This window comes from Neofelis nebulosa, chromosome 10 (genome assembly GCF_028018385.1).
Source record: "Neofelis nebulosa isolate mNeoNeb1 chromosome 10, mNeoNeb1.pri, whole genome shotgun sequence".
Lineage (NCBI taxonomy): Eukaryota > Metazoa > Chordata > Mammalia > Carnivora > Felidae > Neofelis > Neofelis nebulosa.
Genome location: NC_080791.1, coordinates 5,266,840 through 5,285,581, shown reverse-complemented (window position 1 = coordinate 5,285,581; position 18,742 = coordinate 5,266,840). Strand labels below are relative to the sequence as shown.

At 38.8% G+C, this 18,742-nt stretch overlaps 1 protein-coding gene across 1 annotated transcript in view; it reads left to right on the top strand.

The window, feature by feature from the left end:
• GUCY1A2 (guanylate cyclase 1 soluble subunit alpha 2) overlaps positions 1 to 18,279 on the top strand; it is a 339,638-nt gene extending 321,359 nt beyond the window's left edge. Inside the window, exon 8 of the mRNA XM_058686628.1 lies at positions 15,889 to 18,279. Coding sequence (XP_058542611.1) covers positions 15,889 to 16,096 — 208 coding nt within the window. The 3' untranslated portion in view covers positions 16,097 to 18,279. The remainder of the gene's footprint in view (positions 1 to 15,888) is intronic.
• Positions 18,280 to 18,742: the final 463 nt, after the last annotated feature.

The window sequence follows — 18,742 nt, the reverse complement described above, 5'->3', positions numbered from 1 at the left end:
GAGAGTAATCTGCTGGAGAGAATGTGGAAAAGTGGAAAAAGCCACAGGGACTGAATTAAAAAGGGAGAAAGGAGAAAGGAGAGGGTTTAAATTCCATTAAGACTTTATAAACAGGGGGAGCACAGAGTCTGAAACTCCGCAGGTCAATAACTGGTGGTGCTCTGGTGAGAAGGGCAAATCCCCAGAAGCAGTGTGAAGTCCGGAGTCTTTGGGCCACACGAGGAGAAGCAGTTTCCCTGCAGGGAGGACATCTGGTAGAGGCTGTGAGGCCCCCCCATAGGCAAAGGCCCCAGTGGACCCTGGAGAACAACCACATTCCCTGGTGCTGGAACAAGGTCATTAAGGTTGAAGCCTGGTGCCAGATGTGTGTTGTGATTTTCCATAATCCCTGAAATGCTGCTGCTACACGATCATGTGAACTTTTTCTGGGGTGGGCTGGTATCCAGCCGCAGTCTCTAGGCATCAGCAGTGGCACGGTCTCATTAACATTCCTGGGTGCTGCCAGCACCCAGCCATTGCTCGGTGAGACTCTCCCACAGAGGGTCAAAACTGGTCAAAGCCACAGTCCCTCAGAAGTAAGGGGTTGGGAAAAGCAGCTGCATCTGAGATAGAACTCAGGAGGGAGGTGTTGCCTGGGGCTTGGTCACAAACCATGGAAAAGTGGGGAGTGGACAGAGGCCAAGGACAGGTGCATGATTGCTGATCAGGGAGAACAGAGTTCTGATACCAGAGACAGGGTAGCTGGGTGACACCATGTTCACCACTCTCACGCATGCACATACACACCTACAAGTGCCACAACAATCCACCCCAATAAGCTAAGCAGTGCCATCTAGTGGAGAATAGAGCTGTTACACTAAGCCCCACCCAACTGGGCCAACTTCGCTCTTCAGGAACACAAGTCTCTCCACCTGCTTAGTTTAAGGGCTATAAATCAATTCATGGCTTGACTTCTAGGGGAAAACGATGTAATTCCAATTGTATTTCAGTCTGTTCCCTGGTCCATCTATTCAATTTTCTTATTTTCTCCTTTTTATTTCCTTTTTCTTTAATACAGACAGAAAAAATATTTTGTTTTAAATTTCTATTAAATATATATATTTTAAATTTTTTCTACTATATATTTTACTTTTTTGTAAATTTTTCAAATTATATTTTACATCCATTATTTCATTTTATTCTATTTCAGTGTATTCATTTTTTTCAAATTTTCAAATGATTTCCTTCCCTCCCCCTTTTTCCTCTATCAAGACCCTTTCAACACCCCGACCAAAACACACCTTGAGTCTAGCACCATTTATTTGATTTGTATGTGTGTTTTAATTTTAATTTATTTTAATTTTAATTTTTCTTTACCTCATTAATTCCTTTTCTTAATTCAAAATATGAAATGAAGGAATTCACCCCAAAAGAAAGAGCATGAAGAAATGACAGCCAGGGACTTAACCAACACAGATACAAGCAAGATGTCTGAACCAGAATTTAGAATCATGATAGTAAGAATACTAGCTGGAGTTGAAAATAGATTAGAATCCCTTTCTGCAGAGATAAAAGCAGTAAAAGCTAGTCAGGATGAAATTTAAAAAATGCGATAACATAGTTGGCAATCTCGAATGATGCCATGGTGGCAGGGATGGATGAGGCAGAGCAGACGTTCAGCAATATAGAGCACAAACTTATGGAGAATAATGAAGCAGAAACAAAGAGGGAGACTAAGGCAAAAGAGCACGATTTAAGAATTAGATAAATCAGTGACTCATTAAAAAGAGAACAATGTCAGGGATTCCTGGGTGGCTCCGTCAGTTAAGCGTCTGGCTTCAGCTCAGGTCATGATCTCACAGTCCATGAGTTCAAGCCCCACATCGGGCTCTGTGCTGACAGCTCAGAGCCTGGAGCCTGTTTCTGATTCTGTGTCTCCCTGTCTCTCTGACGCTCCCCCATTCAAGCTCTGTCTCAAGAAAATAAATAAAAGTGGGGCGCCTGGGTGGCTCAGTCGGTTAAGCATCTGACTTCAGGTCAGGTCATGATCTCACTGTCCATGAGTTTGAGCCCCTCTTCGGGCTCTGTGCTGACAGCTCAGAGCCTGGAGCCTGCTTCAGATTCTGTGTCTCCCTCTCTCTCTGACCCTCCCCTGTTCATGCTGTGTCTCTCTCTGTCTCAAAGATAAATAAACATTAAAAAAATAAATAAATAGGGGCGCCCGGGTGGCTTGGTCGGTTAAGCGTCCAACTTCGGCTCAGGTCATGATCTCACGGTCCGTGAGTTCGAGCCCCACATCGGGCTCTGTGCTGACAGCTCGGAGCCTGGAGCCTGTTTCAGATTCTGTGTCTCCCTCTCTCTCTGCCCCTCCCCTGTTCATGCTCTGTCTCTCTCTGTCTCAAAAATAAATAAACGTTAAAAAATTAAAAAAAAAATAAATAAACGTTAAAAAAATTAAAAAAGAAAAAAGGAACAATGTCAGAATCGTAAGGTCCCAGAAGATGAAGAGAGGACAAAAAGGGAGCAAATCATAGTGGAAAACTTTCCTAACCTGGGGAAAGACACAGACATCAAAATCTAGGAAGCACAGAAGACTCCTATTACATTCAACAAAAAACAACCATCAACAAGGCATATCATAGTCAAATTCACAAAATACTCAGGCAAGGAGAGAATCACGAAAGCATCAAGGGAATAAAAGTCCTTAACCTACAAGGGAAGACAGATCAGGTTTGCAGCAGACCTATCCTCAGAAACTTGGCAGGCCAGAAAGGAGTGGCATGATATGTCCAATGTGCTGGATCAGAAAAACATGCAGCCAAGTATTCGTTATCCAGCAAGGCTGTCATTCAAAATAGAAGGAGAGATTAATGTTTCCCAGACAAACAAAACTTAAAGGAGTTCACGACCATTAAACCAGCCCTACAAAAAATTTAAAGGGGGAGTCTCTGAGGGAGAAAAGACAAAAATACACACATACATGCATGCATACATACACACACATACATACATACGTACCAAAAGCAACAAAGACTAGAAAGGACCAGAGACCACCACCAGACACTCCAACTCTACAAGAAACATAAGGGCAATAAACTAATATCTTTCAGTACTCACTCTAAATGTCAATGGACTAAATGCTCCAATCAAAAAACAAAGGGTAAACAGAATGGATAAGAAAACAAGATCCATCTATATGTTGTTTACAAAAGACCCACTTTAGACCTAAAGATACCTTCAGACTGAAAGGGGATGGAGAACCATCTACCATGCTAATGGTTGCCAAAAGAAAGCTGGCGTAGCCACACTTATATCAGAAAATCTAGACTTTAAAATAAAGACTGTAACGAGAGATGAAGAAGGGCATTATATCATAATTAAGGGGTCTATCCGCCAAGGAGACCTAACAATTGTAAACATTTATGCTCCAAATGTGAGAGCACACAAATAAATCAATTAATCAACACCCACTTACAGCAATGAACAGATCATCTAATCAGAAAATCTAGAAGGAAACAATGGTTTTGAATGACACACTGGACCAGATGGACTTAACACATATATTCAGAATATTTCATCCTCAAGCAGTGGTATATACATTCTTCCCAGTGCACATGGAACATTCTCCAGAATAGATCACATTCTGGGACACAAATCAGTCCCCAACAAATACAAAAAGATCAAGATCATACCATGCATATTTTCAGACCACAATGCTATGAAACTCAAAATCAACCACAAGAAAAAATTTGGAAAGACAACAAATACTTGGAGACTAAAGAACATCCTACTAAAGAATGAATTGGTAACCAAGAAGTTAAAGAGGAAATTTAAAAATACATGGAAGCCAATGAAAATGATAACACCACAGCCCAAAACCTCTGTGATGCAGCGAAGACGGTCATAAGAGGGAAATATATAACAATCCAGGCCTTACTAAAGAAGGAAGAAAGGTCTCAGATACACAACCTAACCTTACACCTTAAAGAGCTGGAAAAAGAACAGCAAATAAAACCCCAACCAGCAGAAGACAGGAAATAATAAAGATTAGAGCAGAAATTCATGCTATAGAAACCAAAAACAAAACAAAACAAACAAACCAACCCCCAAAAGCCCAGTAGAACAGATCAATGAAATCAGAAGCTGGCTCTTTGAAAGAATCAACAAAACTAATAAACCACTCGCCAGTTTGATCAAAAAGAAAGAAGGAAAGGACCCAAATAAATAAAATCAAGAATAAAAGAGGAGAGATCACAACTAACATAGCAGAAATAAAAACAATAATAAGAGAATATTATGAGCAATTATATGCCAATAAAATGGGCAGTCTGGAAATAATGGACGAATTCCTAGAAACATGTAATCTACCTAAACTGAAACAGGAAGAAATAGAAACTTTGAACAGACCCATAACCAGTAAAGAAATTGAATTAGTAATCAAAAATCTCCCCCCAAAAACAGAGTCCAGGGCCAGATGGCTTTCCAGGGGAATTCTACCAAACACCTAAGGAAGAGTTAAAACCCATACTCTTGAAGCTATTCCAAAAAATAGAAACGGAAGGAAAACTTTCAAACACTTTCTATGAAGCCAGCATTGCCTTGATTCCAAACCATAGAAAGACCCTACCAAAAAGGAGAACTATGGACCAATTTCCCTGATGAACATGCATGCAAAAATCCTCAACAAGATACTAGCCAACGAGATCCAACAATACATTAAAAAAATTATTCACCACGACCCAGTAGGATTTATACCTGTGATGTAGGGCTGGTTCAATATCTGCAAAACAATCAATGTGATACATCACATCAATAAAAGAAAGACAAGAACCACACGATCCTCTCAATAGATGCAGAGAAAACATTTAACAGAATACAGCATCCTTTCTTGATAAAAACCCTCAAGAAAGTAGGGATAGCAGGAGCACACCTTAAGATCATAAAAGCCATATATGAATGACCCAATGCTAATATCATCCTCAAAGGGGAAAAACTGAGAGCTTTCCCCCTAAGGTCAGGGACAAGACAGGGATGTCCACTCTCACCACTGTTATTCAACATAGTATTGGAAGTCTTAGCCTCAGCAATCAGACAACACAAAGAAATAAGAGGCAACCAAATTGGCAAGGAGGTCAAACTTTGACTCTTCACAGGTGATATGATACTCTATATGGAAAACCTAAAAGATTCCACAAAAAACTGCTAGAACTAATACATGAATTCAGCAAAGTTGCAGGATATAATATTAATGCACAGAAATCTATTGCATTCCTATACAGCAACAATGAAGCAACAAAAGAGAAATAAGGAATCCCATTTACAATTGCACCAAAAACCATAAAATACCTAGGAGTAAATCTAACCAAGGAGGTGAAAAATGTATACACTGAAAACTATAGAAAGCTTTTGAAAGAAATTGAGGAAGACACCAAAAAATGGAAAAATATTCCATGCCGTTGGATAGGAAGAACAAATATTGTTACAATGTCAATACTACCAAAAGCACTCTACATATTCAATGCTATACCTATCAAAATAACAAGCATTTTTCACAGAGCTAGAACAAACTGTCCTAAGATTTGTATGGAACCAGAAAAGACCCCGAATAGCCAAAGCAATCTTGAAAAATAAAACCAAAGCAGGAGGCATCACAATCCTGGACTTCAAGCTGCATTACAAAGCTGTAATCATCAAGACAGTATGGTACTGGCACAAGAACAGACACTCAGATCAATGGAACAGAATAGAGAACCCACAAATGGACCCACACACGTATGGCGAATTTATCTTTGACAAAGCAGGAAAGAATATCCAATGGAATAAACACAGTGTCTTCAGCAAGTGGTGCTGGGAACACTGGACAGCGACATGCAGAAGAATGAACCTGGACCACTTTCTTACACCATACACAAAAATAAATTCAAAATGGATGAAAGACCTTAATGTAAGACAGAAAGCCATCAAAATCATCAAGGAGAAAGCAGGCAAAAACCTCTTTGACCTTGGCCGCAGCAACTTCTTACTCAACATCTCTCCAGAGGCAAGGGAAACAAAAGCAAAAATGAACTACTGGGATCTCATCAATTGATGTTAAAAAGCTTCTGTGTAGCAAAGGAAACGATCAGCAAAACTAAAAAACAACCAATGGATTGGGAGAAGATATTTGCAAACGGAATATCAGATAAAGGGTTAGTATCCAAAAATCTATAAATAACTTATCAAACTCAACACCCAAAAAACAACAAATCCAGTGAAGAAATGGGCAAAAGATATGAATAGACACTTCTCCAAAGAAGACACGCAGGTGGCCAACCAACACATGAAAACATGCCCAACATCACTCACCATTAGGGAAATACATCAAACCCACAATGAGATACCACCTCACACCTGTCAGAATGGCTAACATGAACAACTCAGGCAACACAAGATGTTGGTGAAGATGCGGAGAAGGAGGATCTCTTTTGCACTGCTGGTGGGAATGCAAACTGGTGCAGCCCCTCTGGAAAACAGTATGGAGGTTCCTCAAAAAATTAAAAATAGAACTATCCTACAACCCAGCAATGGCACTATTAGGTATTTACCCAAGGGATATGGGTATGCTGTTTCAAAGGGGAACATGCATCCCAGTGTTTGTGGCAGCACACTCAACAGTATCCAAGTAGGGAAAGAGCTCAAATGTCCATTGATGGATGAATGGATAAAGAAGATGTGGTGTATCCACACACAATGGAGTATTACTTGGCAATTAAAAAGAATGAAATCTTGCCATTTGCAACTATGGAACTAGAGGGTATTATGCTAAGCAAAATTAGCCAGAGAAAGACAAATATCACATGACTTCACTCATATGAGGACTTTAAGACAGAGAACAGATGAACACAAGGGAAGGGAAGTAAAAATAATATAAAAACAGGGAGGGGGACAAAACATAGGAGACTCTTAAATACGGAGAACAAACAGAAGGTTATTGGAGGGGTTGTGGGAGGGGGGATGGGCTAAATGGATAAGGGGCATTAAGGAAACTACTCCTGAAATCATTGTTGCACTATATGCTAACTAACTTGGATGTAAATTAAAAACTTTTAAAAATTAAAATAAATAGAAAAAATAAACATTAAAAATAAAAAAAATAAAAGATCAATGAAAACGAGTTTGTTTTTGGGGAAGGCCAAATTATCAAAAGTGATAAAGCTTTAGCTTGACTCCTCATAAAAAAAAAAGGGAGAGGAATGAAATAAATCCAAAATGAAGAGAAGAATCTATACCATGGACATACAAAGGATTATAAGAGACTACTATGAAAAATTATATGGTAACAAATTGGACAATTTCAAAGAAATGGCCAAATTCCTAGAAACATGCAATCTTCCAAATGGAATGAGGAAGAAAGAGAAAATCTGAACAGGACCAATTAGCAGTAACAAAATTGAGTTGGTAATAGGAAAACTGCCACAAAAGTCCAGGACCAGATATATTCTCAGGTAAGTTCTTCTCAGGTAATTAAGAAGAATTAATACCAATTTTCCTGAAACTATTCCAAAAAATATAAGACAAAACTTCCAAACACATTTTATGAAGCCAGCATTACTGTGATACCAAAACCAGAAAAGGATAACACAAAAAAGGAGTATTATAGGCCAATATCTCTGGTGAACATAGTTGTAAAAATCCTCAGCAAAATGTCAGCAAACTGCATTCAACAATACAATAAAAGGATCATTGACCATGATCAAGTAAGATTTATTCTGGGGTATGAGGATGATTTAGTGTCTGCAAATGAATTGATACATTATGGTAACAAATGAAGGATAAAAATCAGATGTTCATCTTAGTAGATGCAAAAAAAAAAAATTGTGTGACAAAATCCAACATGCTTCCATGATAAAAACTCTCAAAGTGGGTTTTTAGACAGAAATACTTCAACCTAGTAAGAGTAAGGTGTGGCAAACCCAAGATAGTATATACTCAATAGGGAAAAACTGAACAGCTTTTTATTTTTTTTCCTATGTTTCTTTTTGAAGGAGTAAGAGACAACATGAGTGGGGGAGGGACAGAGAGCAAGGGAGACACAGAATCTGAAGCAGGCTCCAGGCTCAGAACTGTCAGCACAAGCTGTGAGATCATGACCTGAGCCAATGTCGGATGCTTAACTGACTAAACCACCCAGGCGCCCCAAGAGCCTTTTCTTTAAGACCAGGAATAACACAAACATGTCCATTCTCATCACTTTTATCCAACATAGTACTGGAAGTTCTAGTCACAACAGTTACATAAGAAAAAGAAATAAAAGGCATCCAAGCCGATAAGGAAGGAGTAAAAGTGTCACTATTTGCAGATGGCATGATACAGAGAAAATATAGAAAACCCTCAAGTCGCTACCACAACAGTGTTAGAAGTAATAAATTTAATAACATTGCAAGATACCAAACTGAGACATCAGTTGCATTTTTATACAGTAATAATGAAGTAACAGAAAGAGAACTTAAGAAAACAATTCCATTTATAGTGGCACCAAAAACAAACAAAATACCTAGGAATAAATTGAACCAAGGAGTTGACACACCTGTACCCAACAACTCTAAAAGATTAATGAAAGCAATTGAAGAGGACACAAAAGACATATGATGCACATAGGCTGGAACAATAAATATTGTTGAAATATCCATACTACCCAAAGCATTCTATATTTTTAATCAGTGCCTGTGGAAATACCAATAGCATTTTCCAAAGAACTGAACAAATAACTCAAAAATTTGTATGAAACCACAAAAGACCCTGAATAGCCAAAGCAATCTTGAGAAAGAACAAAGGTGGAGGAATCACAATCTGAGATTTTAAGATATACTCCAAAGCTACAATAATGAAAACTGTATGGCACTAGCACAAAAATAGACACATAGATCAAGGGAACAGAACAGAGTCTAGAAATAAACCCACATTTATACTGTCAATTAATCTATAACAAAGGAGACAAGAATGTATAATGAGGAAATCTCTTCAGTAAACAGTGTTGGAAAGACTGGATGCTACCTACAAAATGAAACTGGACCACTTTCTTACAGCATACACAAAAACTCAAAATGGAATAGAGACCTAAATGTGGGACCTGAAATCATAAAACTCTTTGATGAAAACATAGGCAGTAATCTCTTTGGCATGAATATTAGCAACATTTTTTTCTAGATATGTCTCCTCAGGTAAAGGAAACAAAAGCAAAAATAAACTGTTAAGGCTACACCAATATAAAAAGCTTTCACACAGCAAAATAAACTACCAACAAAACAAAAAGGCATCATACTGAATGGGAGAAGACATTTGCAAATGACATATCCAACAAGGGATTAATCTCCAAAATTTATAAAGACCTCTTATACAACTCAACACCAACCAAAAAAGAAAAACAAAAAACAAAAAACAAGCAAACAAACAAACAAACAAACAAAAAAACAAGCAGTCTGATTAAAAATTGGGCAGGGGACCTGATCTGACATTTTCTTTTTTTTTTTTAAAGAAAGAGAGAGATACCAACAGACATGGAAGATGCTGAACATCACTGATCATCAGGAAAATGCAAATCAAAACCACAATGAGTTATCACCTTATACCTCTGAGAATAGCTAGTTTCACAAAGAGAAGAAATAACAAGAGTTGGTGAGGATGAGGAGATAAAGAACCATGTGCTCTGTTGATGGGAACATAAACTGGTGCAGTCACTGTGAAAATCAGTATAGAGTTTCCTTAAAAAATTAAAACTAGAAATGCTGTATGATCCAATAATTCCACTATTGGGTATTCACCCAAAGGGAAAAAAAAAACACTAGCTCATAAAGATATCTTGACCACTATATTTTTGCAGCATTATTTACAGTAGTCAAGTTACAGAAGCACCCTAAGTAGCCATAGATGAAAGGATAAATATATGGTATATTTAAAAAATGGAATATTACTCAGCCATAAAAAAGAATGAGGTCTTGCCATTTGTGACAACAATGAATGCACATAGGTTGCATTATGTTAAGTGAATTCAAGCAGTCAGATAAAGACAAATACCATAGGACTTCACTTGTATGTGGAATCTAAAAAATGAAATGAACAAAGATAAAAAGCAAAAATAGACTCATAAGTATGGAAAGCCATCTGGTGGTTGCCATAGAGGAGGGGGTAGGCAAAAACGGGTGCAGGTAAGTGGGAGGTACAGACTTTCAGTTTTGGAATGAATTGGTCATGGGAGTAAAAGGGACCATATAGGGAATGTAGTCAGTGGCACTGGAATCGTGTTGTACAGTGACAGACTGCAGCTACACTTGAGCTGAGCACAGCCTAAATTGTAGAGTTGTCCAATCACTGTGTTGTACATCTGAAACAAATGTTACACTGGTCAGCTATACTTCAAACAAACAAACAAACAAACAAACAAACAAAAAAACCCCGTGCAGTGTAGCCTGGGTGTCTCAGTGGGTTAAGTGTCTGATTCTTGGTTTCTATCCAGATCATGACTTCACAGTTCGTGAGATCGAGCCCCAGGTTGGGCTCTGTCCTGACATTGTGGAGCCTGCTTGGGAATCTCTCTCTCTCTCTCTCTCTCTCTCTCTCTCTCTCTCACTCTCACTCTTGCTCTCTCTCTCTCTCTCCTCCTCCCCTGCTCATGCTCTGTCTCTTGCTGCCTCACAATAAGTTAACTAAATAATTTTTTTTAAAAAAGGTAGAGAAAAAGATACATTGAGATATATTATCCTTAATTTTCCTAACACCAGAGATAGAATGATGATGATGAGAGAGACTGATCAACATCAAGGAGAAAATTCATATCCACTGGAGTAGCAAACAGAATGAAATCTGAGTTTCTAGCAGCAAGTTCTGAGGGGAAAGTAATTTCCAAACAAAAATTTAATGCCTAATGAGAACAATCAAACTGAGAGTTAACTAAAGACATTTCAGACATCCAAAGTCTTTAAAAGGTCATTATCCAGATAATCTTTCAGGCCCTCAGCTCTGAAAGATGCAGCATATATTACCCTATCTTGCCTCAGTCTCACATCCCCTTTTGGCGAGTGGTAGCATGGTAATTAGTAGACAAGTTAGTGACCACTCTGGTAAGCATTCTGAATGGTCACTATCTCAGAGCTTTCTGCATATTACATGGATCTTTTCAGTTGTTGAAACAAAGGTTTTCTAATCTCACAAGATGACTTCAAACAAGTAGGTCTTAGGTGACTACCTACACTAGTGGGTCACTATTAGAGACTGCAACGACATGTATTAATTTCCTCAAGGTAGGTTCTGTCTGTGGGTGGTCCATGGTGTCCACTCGGCTAAATCAAAACAAAAACATAACCAACCACTTTATAGAAAGATATTTTCAGCAAAAATAAAAATTCTTCTCAGTCCTCTCCTGTCCCACAATTAATACGATCAGAAGTAGAAAAGCACTCGGTCAGCACCCAGCTCGTGGAAGGCATTGAATAAAATAACTTTTGACCGGCTGACGGCTGAATTCACTGACCAAAGACTGCATGAAGCCTGGCTCAAGAATTGCACGACTGGTTATTTTTCCTCATAACAGAGTCTAGAGAATTGCGGGAAATACATAGAGCAAGTGGACATAATTCACAATGAAGTCATTGTAGGTAATTGGAGAAAAGTATATAGAAGAATGAAAGACCAGATTCTGACCTTATCCTATAGATGACCAAGCTGTATTTTATAGAAGCCAATTTGCAGAAGTTAATAAATCTTCTGATCTGCAGAAGTTAATAAATCCCAGAATAAGTTGCCTGAAATGTCATTGTTACAATTCTGTTACCTATTAAAAAGCTCTGAGTCCCGTGTTAAAATGTAAATTACATTTAGGTCATTTGGACCTCAGTACGAATAAGTTTCAGGTCCATTTATAGAACAGAATACAGGATAGAGCACAAAGCTTGGTGTGGTCAGAGATGTGCAAATAAGAACTGAGTGAGTCAGAGATGGCTTAGTTTTCCTAACAGTGAGGGAGCAGCTCCATGGACCCCCATGGTATCCAGCTCCCCTCACATGTTTGGGGGCCATCCAGTGATTCAAAGCAGCAGAGTATTCTCATCTTGAAAATCAATTTGTAGGAAAAACTTTGTTGAGAGACGATGAATACTAACAGGCAGGTGAAGTAGGATTTGTGTGCCTTCCCAATACTTATTAAACATGTTGCCAAAACCCCCAGGTTATATATCAACCAGCTGGGGATTATGGCTGGGGATGAATTTAGATTTGTGTGGCATCGAAGCTTCCATATCAGTCCCAAGTTGCTGAAGAAATGGATTCTTAGGCAGAGCTTTAGAGCCAGCCCAGGGACTTGGACTTAATAAAGCATTTCAGAGGGGATCAGAGGTTCTGGAGTGATCAGTGTATAAATTCCTAATCCCTGTATACACATTTGAGCATTTATTCAGCACCACGACTCATCATCGCCAGGCATGCTGTGTGAAATGTTTCCCCTGACCTCCCGCACAGACCCACCAGGAACTCATTCAGATTGTACTACTGGAAGTCATCTCAATATTTCACTTCAGCATTCATTTATACAAACGCTGCTAAATCCTGGATATCATAGGAGCTTCTGTGAATTTGCTTTTCTGTGCTCTCATTCATGTTATTGAAGTTTAAAACTGTACTGAGTTTATTAATACCAAAATATTTAGTTGGAGAAGAATAAAGCCCCATAAAAGCTACTGTCTTTGTGATTTTTAGCACATCAAATATGAAACATATTTAAAAGGTCAAGAGATCAATTCATTGTGAAGTTTCCTACCAAAGTGCAGTGAATTATTTAAAAGCACTGCCTCTAAAGCCGCTAGTGACCCACTTTCAGTCATTTACAAGTACTTTCATAGATGTAAACTCAATGTTATTTTTCAGTGTCAGAACATCTCAATTACGGCAAAATATGAAGACCTTGGTGACTCAAATAGAGCATAAAAAAATAGAGGACTTAACATAAATAGAAGAATATAGCTCATGTGGAGTCCTATCTACTGCATGGGCCTTTAAGGAGACTTGTTTGAAAGGTTGGTGTTGTGGCTCAATTTTATAATTGGTAGAGGTGAACTTTATTGCTCTGGCTCTTGACTTTTGTACTAAGATGCACAGTCATCTCTCTAGTAACCATGCAGAATTTCCTTCTTTGGATTTTATTTTATGTGTTACTCAAGACCGCCTTGTATTGCTGCTACTTTGTTCCTGTGAGTATTTCTTGCCTTTTAAATTCTATGTTAAGTCATTCTGGGCATCCCTACTTCTTCTCATCCATTCAGAAAACCATTACAGCATGTCGCCAGCACTCAACATGTTTGTTGATTGATACCCAAATATTTTCACATCGATGACCATTCTGTTTGAGCTAAGCAAAATTATTGTGGAATTCAGTGCTAAACTTAACTACTGTTGAGGAATCTTACATTTTATTTCAGAAGTGACTGGTTATATATTGTATGTACAGAAAATTGACATCTGTAAAAACAAAAAGAAAGCAAACTACCAACAATTTCATTGTGATTGTCATTAATGCCTTACCTATATCTCAGTTTCATTGTTATCACAGAAAGCTATCTTAGTGTAGTCTTTTTTTTTTTTTTTTTTTTGAGAGAGACAGAGAGTGAGCATGAGTTGGGGAGGGGCAGAGAGAGAGAGAATCCTAAGCAGGAATCCAGCACAGAGCCCTATGCAGGGCTTGTACCCACAAACTGTGAGATCATGACCTGAGCTGAAATCAAGAGTCGGGCTTAACTGACTGAGCCCTCCAGGCATCCTATCTTAGTGTAGACTTATTTATTATAGGGTTGAGCTTAATTAGGAGTTAACAAATCTGGATTCTAGTTCCAAGGCCACTGCTGTCTTACTGCTTAAGACATTAAATTAGAGTGATTGAGCAAATCAGCCTAACTTAATGCAGGCTTGCTTTTACCATAAATTTGTCAGAGAAGAGCATGTTGTTGTCAGAGAAGAGATTCTACATAGGGTTATGTGGATGAGGATGAAAAAGGGAAAGAATTCTGAAATTTTAGAGCCTCATTTCCTTATATTCCAAGTCAGTATGGTCATTGTATAATATTTTTAAAGAAATGGTGAGTTAAAACTTAAAAATCCTTGGGGTACCTGGGTACCTTGGTCAGTTGAGCGTCCGAGTTTGGCTCAGGTCATGATCTCATGGTTTATGAGTTCTAGCCCTGTGTCGGGATCTGTGCTGACAGCTCAGAGTCTGGAGTCTGCTTCAGATTGTGTCTCCCTCTCTCTCGCTTTCCCCCCACCCCCATCTCTGTCTCTCTCTCAGAAATAAACATTAAAAAGACAACTAAAGCTTAAAAATCCTTTACAAAGCAAAATAGTACCACTCCTGTTGGTAAAAGTAAATATAGACTGCTCCTCCTACTATAAGAATTCTTAGTGCTATCAGCTGTTGTTTTCATATATTTTATCCATTAAACATCAAGGAATGTTTTTTTCCCTCTCAGTGTGGAGATGATTATCAATGCTTGTGCAATGATCTTTCATTCCCACATGTCCTTTGTTTTCCATGAACTTACTGCCCTTTTTGACCCTGCCTTCTACCACAGCTGGTTCTTGTACCTGACCAGTCTCTTACACTGCATACCTGGTATCTGCTGTCACCATTCACCTGGCTCGGGAAAATGAGCTGTTTTTAGGAAAGGGGTGATGCTGGGTTTGGCTCCACTGTGCCTTCCAAATAAAGTCTACATGTTTAGGATTTCAAAGTGTTGTCTTACCCTACTGCTTATGCAGACCCTTCACTGTCTTCCTCATTATGTAAACATGGTTGGAAATGCATTGATACTGATCACACATTTCCCTATTACTGTGGGCTTTGGTTTTCAGTATTTATTTCCTGCTTCTTTTATTCCATGTTTCCATCTCTGTTGACAAAACTTGGTATTCTACTCACGAGTATATTCACAAGAGTGCCCAGGAGATTTTTCTCAGGCAATAAGAAGCAACCTAGGAGGGCTGTTGAGTTAAATTGAATGGCGGGGCCACACCTTTAGGTCTGGGTATTGAACTTAATGTTTCATGGACCTGGACAAGAGTAAGTCTCTGGTGTTTGTGTACTAGAAAAGAGTAAGTGTGACTGGAAGGGAAGAGTCACACTGTTTGACCAGTAAATGCTGGAGTTCACAAAACATTGCTAGAGATCAGTGACCAACTATTGAAGACACTTGAAGTCATGAATGTTCTACAATGCTAAATAACTGATATGTTTGACACACAGGACACACATTTGAAGCCTATCAAGAATCTGCAAAACATAAGAGCAGTGCTCCAGAATTTAGGCAGGTTTTAAAACCAGAAAGGGTAAATACTACATATTCAAATAAAGATTTGTGTCATACATGGGGTGCCTGGGTGGCTCACTCAGTGGAGCATCTGACTCTGGATTTTGGCACAGGTCATGATCTCACAGTCGTGTGATTGAGCCCTCAAGTTGGGCTTGTGCTGAGCCTGGAGCCTCCTTGGGTTTCTCAGTCTCCCTCTCTGTCTTTGCCCCTTCCCTGTTTGTGTGCATGCACACATGCTCTCAAAATAAATAAGTAAACATTAAAAAAAGAAAGAATTTGCATTGTACAGTTTTCTTTTGCCTTTTGTTTAGGAAAAAAATCAAATTTGAAAAATATTTTCAAGTAGGACCAGAAATAGCATTTTTTAAAAAAAATTATAACATGAAGGCATCTTTCCTGACAAACAACATTTCCTGGCATTTGGAGCCCTAGGAAGGCCACGTGTTTTACAAAGAAATAGAGGTGTCAACATGAGCCTGGTTGTTGATAGGCTTCCTGAGCCTTTAAATTTTTTGTCTGTTTATTCTCCCTTATCCTGCCGATTTGACCCATTTGATTCACATTATCTGTATTTTCTTCTTAGATTATTAAAACGGGAAGAAAGCTTCACATTCATTCCTCGGTCCCGTGAAGAGCTTCCAGATAACTTTCCAAAGGAAATCCCTGGGATCTGCTATTTCCTGGAGGTAAGAACTGGTCCTAAGCAGCCAAAGCCTTCTCTTTCTTCATCAAGAATCAAGAAAGTTTCCTACAACATTGGCACCATGTTTCTCCGGGAGACAAGCCTCTGAGACCTTCAGCAGATCAAAGACTTCTCCACAAAGCACAAGCCCACAACATGGGTCATGAAGGGGGAGTGCAAAGAGATTGTTTCTCTTCCACTGATTTGCTGAGAACAAGCAGCAGAATTTCTGTGTTATGTTAGGCAATAATCCTAGAAAAAGGTGGGTGATGACTGTCAGTAAAAAAGAAACCGGAGGGGGCGGGGCAGAAATAAGAGGTGTCCATCCATAGGAGTGCTTTTAGTCATATATATATTTTAATCACAACTAACCAATAAATAGATTCTGTGTTTTCTTGTTTGTCGCACATACAGGTATCTTTCCCTATATATTTCTATCACTTTTGAGAGCCAGTTTTGATGATCAATTCCTACATTTAGTGAGTTGGTATGTGAGGAATATTTTATAATTTTGTTTCCCCGAACAGACATTTCATACGTACATCATAGCTCTGTGGTTGCCTTCCTGGCAGGAAGAACTATAACTCCACAAAATATTTTAGGGATATTACCTATTTTTATACATCTCTCTTCTGAATAATTCCATTTCACACACAACACTATTCAATTGTCAGAATCTGCTACTGTGTAGTTGGTATATTATGTAACTAACCTATTAATCAAATGTAGTTTGACATATTTAGACAGATTAGTGCTTGGACTGAGAATACATATAACAGGATTTCAGATGCTGAGAAAGCACCGTAAGTCTGCTTAGTAAACGTATCTTTTAAATTTAATTAATGTAGCATGGAATCCAGAGGAAATCAAATTTCCTAATAACAGATTGCGCTGTAACTAGGATCACAGAAAAGTCTTCTTACTATCTTCTACCGAATGCCGGTTACAATGAAATGCTTTGCTGCATTGGACCCTTTTCAATTTAGCGCTTCTAAATCTAGGTAGCTTGTGCTCCATGTTCGAGGGCATTGTCATAAGCAGCTTGCTGCTACGGAACTTGTTAGTACTTCCCCCCAACCCCACCTTGCCCAACCACTGATGCCTCCCAAGTCTACCTGCCATTCTTGGGAGCAAATTCCTCAACGCTGGCATTAGTGACAAAGCAGTAGTAGGGACATTTTGCCAAGAATGCTGTTTCCTCTTGCCAAATAAGCCGGGGGTGGGGGGTGGGGGAGGAACCCTGTATTTTATGGCTTTGAGATTTCAAAAAAACGAAAGAGTTTTTCTTCTGCAGTTTCATTGATGTGACTCTTCAGTCGGTGAATCCCCTTGGTGAATGCTGAAGTAGGTCTAGCCTTCAGGCCCAGTAATTGTCATCGTGACAGATAGGCTTCTATTGCACATGGTGCTAACATGGAGAGCTGTTCCCACGAATCAATACTGCATGAAAATATTATCGCAGACTCGCCCTGCAATTAGGAGCACAGGCTGTCCAGAGTTTTTCTCTTTTGGATCAAATATAAAACCCAAGTTTCTATTGAGGTTGATGAGCTGGAAACATTGGTTTCCTTGAAACCTTGAAGGGGCTCTTTCTTTTCCTTCAGATGGTATCCTCATAGACCGCTTATGTCTACTGAATGTAATCCATTTCTTGTTCTAGTCAGGCATTTCGGCTGCATTACGATTTGTTTACGACAAAACGCAGCTAAGGAGCATATTAACTAATGTCCAGTGTAACTGTGGGGCTTATGAGTATTTTTAAGTTCTCTAAGTGTGTAGCTAGAAAACATTTATAGATATGCCAAGTATTTGTTAAAATGGTGATCACTTTTGTAATTGCACCCCAAGACTTATGAGGACCCTAGGGCAACACTTAGTGTGGAGACAGGATCTAGACCCTGAGCTCTCTGATAGCTCCCTGTCCCTCTCCTCCCTGGGTCTAGTAGGCCTCTGTTTTGAACAACATGGAGGCCAGAAAGCTTGGACATTTAAGGGGAGGCATATAGACTGAGAACAGGGTGCTGTCATGGAATCTCTTCAGGGGACTGGGAGATTAAACTACTTCCTTAACTGGGAATAAGGAGAGGTTTACCATCAGGTGGCCAGCACAGGCTGGGAGCACCAGAGCCCTCATACTAAAAGCAGTCAGCCCTTGCAATGTGTTCTGTACAGCACAGGAACATGGAGAGAGCACCAAGCTTGCTCAAGTCACGGAAGCTTATGCTGCACAGGAATTTACTTAGGGTTTATTATGATCATAAGTAAATCAATAAACATTTGGGTGGTAAACAATGTGTTTTGTAACCATAAAGCCAAAAGGGACTTCCAGTAATCATCCAATTTATTTCTCTGTTTTTTGTGAAGATTTGTCTGAGCAACTATTCTAGATAGATGATCATTCTCTCTATATTTAAGAATATCTATGGCAAGCATATTTTAAAAGCATCATTAAAAATCCACTTCATTATCCAGTAATTGGTAATAGGGCCCAAGACATGAATTGTATATATATTCAGTTGGTCAAAATAACAAACTCTTTTAGTTTCTATGGTTCTACTTAGAGAAGAAGTAGCCATATCATTGTCACAAATATCACAACAAAAAAGATACCAGAGATCTATTATATATCACAGACAGGATGTAAACTACATTTTTCAAACAATATAATCTAAATGTATCTTTGAAGCTAGAGTCTGAGACAATAGTCTCATCTGTTTCCATTTTGCCAACCTGCAAGCATTGACTATTAGTTATG